General features: G+C 37.2%; 1 protein-coding gene across 1 annotated transcript; it reads right to left on the bottom strand.

Moving 5' to 3' along the window:
* Positions 1 to 820: 820 nt before the first annotated feature.
* Positions 821 to 1400, bottom strand: LOC141690398 (uncharacterized). The gene is made up of 2 exons (XM_074495205.1): positions 1389 to 1400; positions 821 to 1180 (listed from the first exon to the last, which is right to left on the bottom strand). The coding sequence occupies exons 1-2, from the start codon at positions 1398 to 1400 to the stop codon at positions 821 to 823; spliced, it is 372 nt and encodes a 123-aa protein (XP_074351306.1).
* Between the last annotated feature and the right edge of the window lie 2385 nt (positions 1401 to 3785).

The raw sequence follows: 3785 nt of genomic DNA, 5'->3' as shown, positions 1-3785 counted from the left end.
CAGCGGAGAAGTGTTGTCCTATTTTTTGATATTACATTCTTGACACACCTGATCCACGGGAACTTGGTCATCATTAGCTAACTTTATAATTAACGTTTCACTCGGCCATTAAACTTCACAGCATAACTTATCAATAGATTCTTCAGAAATAAAATATCTTGTAGCTCCAGAATCAATTAATACTTTTGCATTTACGGGGTTCACAGAAAGCGTACCTGCAACTACGATTGGATTCTGCACTACCTCCTTCATTGTCATGTTAAAGGTCCTTGCCTTGGGCTGATTCTGTTGTGGTGGTGGCGGTGGTGTCATAATCCTTGGAACATTTGCAGCTATAGTTGGTCCTTTACAATCCCTGGAAATATGTCCTTTCTTCCCACACTAGAAACATGTTACATCTGTTTTTCCTGTTTGGCATTCATTGGAATAGTGCCCCTTCTGCTTACATATGAAACATGTAACATTCGGCTTATTAGAGACACAATATGTTTCAAACCACATGTCTTACGGTCCGAAAATGGTGGTCTTGCTATCCTCTGCAGATTTGTAACTTGTAAACGAATACTTGATCTTTGGTTTTCCTGGGCTGACCTTCTAAAGGTCATATTTGTCCGTGTCTGAAATCTTGGCTTCTTGTTAAAATGGCTCTGATAATTTCCTTGTCCCCTTTCTTTTTGGGACATCTCACTCTCACTTTCAATTATCATAGCTTTTTGAATGACTACGGTATATGTTGTCAATTCAAAAACTGCTACTCCGCTTTGATCCATGACTTCAACCCCTATTGGAATCTCTTCGCCCGCTTTTCTTTCATGTCTACCTACTCTGGCAAAAACCTAGATAACTCAGTAAACTTTTCCTTATACTCTGCCACTGATAGGTTTCCTTGCTTCAACTCTAGAAACTTTAACTCTATCTGGTTCTTCATATAGTGTGGGAAATACTTCTCCAAAAATAACTCAGTAAACCTATCCCATGCCACAATCTTAGTACCTTCTAAAACCTTATTTGACTCCCACCAATAATTAGCTTCTCCTTTCAGAAAGTAACTTGAAAATTCAGTCTTTTGATCTACCTCAAATTTCACTAATGTAAACGCCTTCTCAATTTCCTTCAGCCATGCCCAGGCTTTAGTATGATCTGTGGAACCTTCGAACTCTGGTGGCTTTACTGCCTGAAACTGTTTAAAAGTAACAATGTGTATAATTTGTGGTGGTATTTGTGGTGGATTTTAAGGTTGTTGTTGATGCAACATCTGTTGTTGTTGGAGTTATTATTGTTATTGGATTTGTTGATGCATCATGGCCGTTTGTTGTTGAATCAAATTTAGCATCTGGTTCATAGTTTGATTAGTCTGTTATTCAGGGTCATTGTTTGAAGTCTCAGACCTGGTCTTTCATTTAGGTTCCATTTTTCTAGTGATAAGATAAGCAATTTATTTAGTAATCCACTAAATAGTTGATAATCATTAAATAAAGAAACAATTTAACTTTTATTGGAATAAGAATTTAAATAAATCAAACACATTTTTTAAGAGTCATGTCCCCACACAATATCATTATCAAATAATTTGCTTGTCCTTTCACAAGTCAAACACAATTTGAAAATATGGAACTTGACTACAGGATAAATAAGGAAATATAAATAATGCAAAACTGAAGTTTAAATAAATAAAATAAAAGAGGTTGCAAAACATGTAGTATATATATATATATATCAACACCAGCAACATGTGTGAGTTCTTGATACAAAAGACTATCAACTACTACTGCAGGCTACAACCCAAAACTGTGAGATATACACACCTAATCTCACTACTACAATCTATGCCTGCCTCTATGAACATATCACACATATTATAGATCCAGTTTCTATCAGTCTAATCATGTTCTCAGTAGCCTGGTGGTCCTCGATCAACCTCCTGACAAAGTGACACTAATATCACCTGAATGAGTCTGAATGCACGTCGATACTCATAATAATTATGGACTCTCTCGTGCTGTAACTCCTCCAACTCTTAAAAGATGCTTTATAAATCTGCTTGATCCTCTCTCGTAGAAAGTGATCTGGCTATAGTGCCGCCAATGGTCCTGTCTCTCGACGATCTATCATACGCAAAATTTCCCTATAATGGATCTCCAGAAGTCACGCTCCTCCCTCATACTAGAAAACTCTCTGTATGGGACAGTATGTGGCTCTCCTATGTGTCTAACTGATCCCCTCGATGTCACTCCCATAGCCTCACCCAAACCCTGCTCTACTACATCAGGAGTTGGATCTAGTGGAACTACCGGCTGGTCAACCTCTTGCTCACTGTAACACCCCCAGATCCGGGGTCGGGGATCCGGGTCGTCACGGTCTTTCTTTCCACAATATCACTTCACTTAATTAATAATAAATAACCTTATGCTGTGACCCCACACTAACACACACCACAAACCGTTATAGTCTCAGAGATGAAATTTAAATAAGTACAAGTCTTTGAATCCACAATTTAAAAGTTATTACAACCCAAAATGATTACTTGATAAATTTACAGTTAATTGCCATTATCTGCCACAAGTTATAATTATACATAATTGATTCTCAAAGTAGATGGTCTGATCTACAATAGATCTACCTCTGTAGCTATAGCAGCTACAACATCAACGGGAAGACGCGGGACGCTTCCCACGCGCTTGCGCTGGGTCTGCTGGAGTCTGGCCATCTTTCCTAACTGTTGTTGTGTGATGAAGAAATAAAGCAAGGGTGAGCAGCAAGCCCACCAAAATAATATGTATAATGATTTACAATATATGAGCCTACTCATAATACTCATGAAAGTCTTGGTCAAAAGAAATGAACCAAGTTTGATATCTTAATGCGATGAAGTCACAAAATATTTAGTATATATACATATATACTTTTGAAAATATTGGAAGTCCTCTTCCATGCATAATATACACAAAGTCCCAGTGTATAACTGTATAAAAAAATATCGTTGCAAGGTGATCTCATATATCTAACCTTGTTTCAACGTTTTTCTGAAATCTTTGTCATTCATAAGACAATTATTAATTAGATATAAGTTTAAAAGATGAGGTTACCAAATACCCCAATATACTTATATCTTTCCCAATACTACTTGAACTACCACCGTTCAAGTTATAATCAGTTTCAAAAGTTCATCACATAGATGAGACTACAAGACAAGATTTGAATAGATTCAATCTTTGAAATTTTATTGAATGAAATAAAGTTACGAGATACTTTATTTAGTCCCGATATATATATATCCACATATATATATCTCTTAAACATTTCCTGGAACCTCTGTTATGTAAAGTATGAACAGAGTTTGAAACATCCAATGAATTTTGGAAAGGAAAAGAATTTTGGCATAAACCAGATATCTTGCTGATCAGGCAAAGATACCAATAAGTAACCTTTTCTACTGTAGATGGATGAATTCCTCACCGGTCATCACCCTGGCCGCATTAGGACCTCGCGCTAGACCGTTACCCGGCCCCTCACGCGTTGATGGACTGCCACCCAGCCACTTACACAATAATAGACCGTACCCCGGCCTGTCGCTTATGCCGACTCAATCAAATGGACTTACTTCCCGAACATTGGGCAAGTAATCAAATTGTTTTCTCAAAACAGCAACCTTGTTGCGAATATAAAATACACCACAGAGCCGGATTCCCCAGGTTTTGAGCGAGTATTTAAATCCCCTTAAAAGGAAGATCTTAAATATAAAAAAAAAGAGTTTTGGGATCCACTCTGACTTTTAAAAATCATTT

This window comes from Apium graveolens, chromosome 10 (genome assembly GCF_009905375.1).
Source record: "Apium graveolens cultivar Ventura chromosome 10, ASM990537v1, whole genome shotgun sequence".
Taxonomy (NCBI): domain Eukaryota; kingdom Viridiplantae; phylum Streptophyta; class Magnoliopsida; order Apiales; family Apiaceae; genus Apium; species Apium graveolens.
The sequence above is the reverse complement of the archived record's forward strand: the minus strand, read 5'-3'. Positions and strand labels throughout refer to the sequence as shown.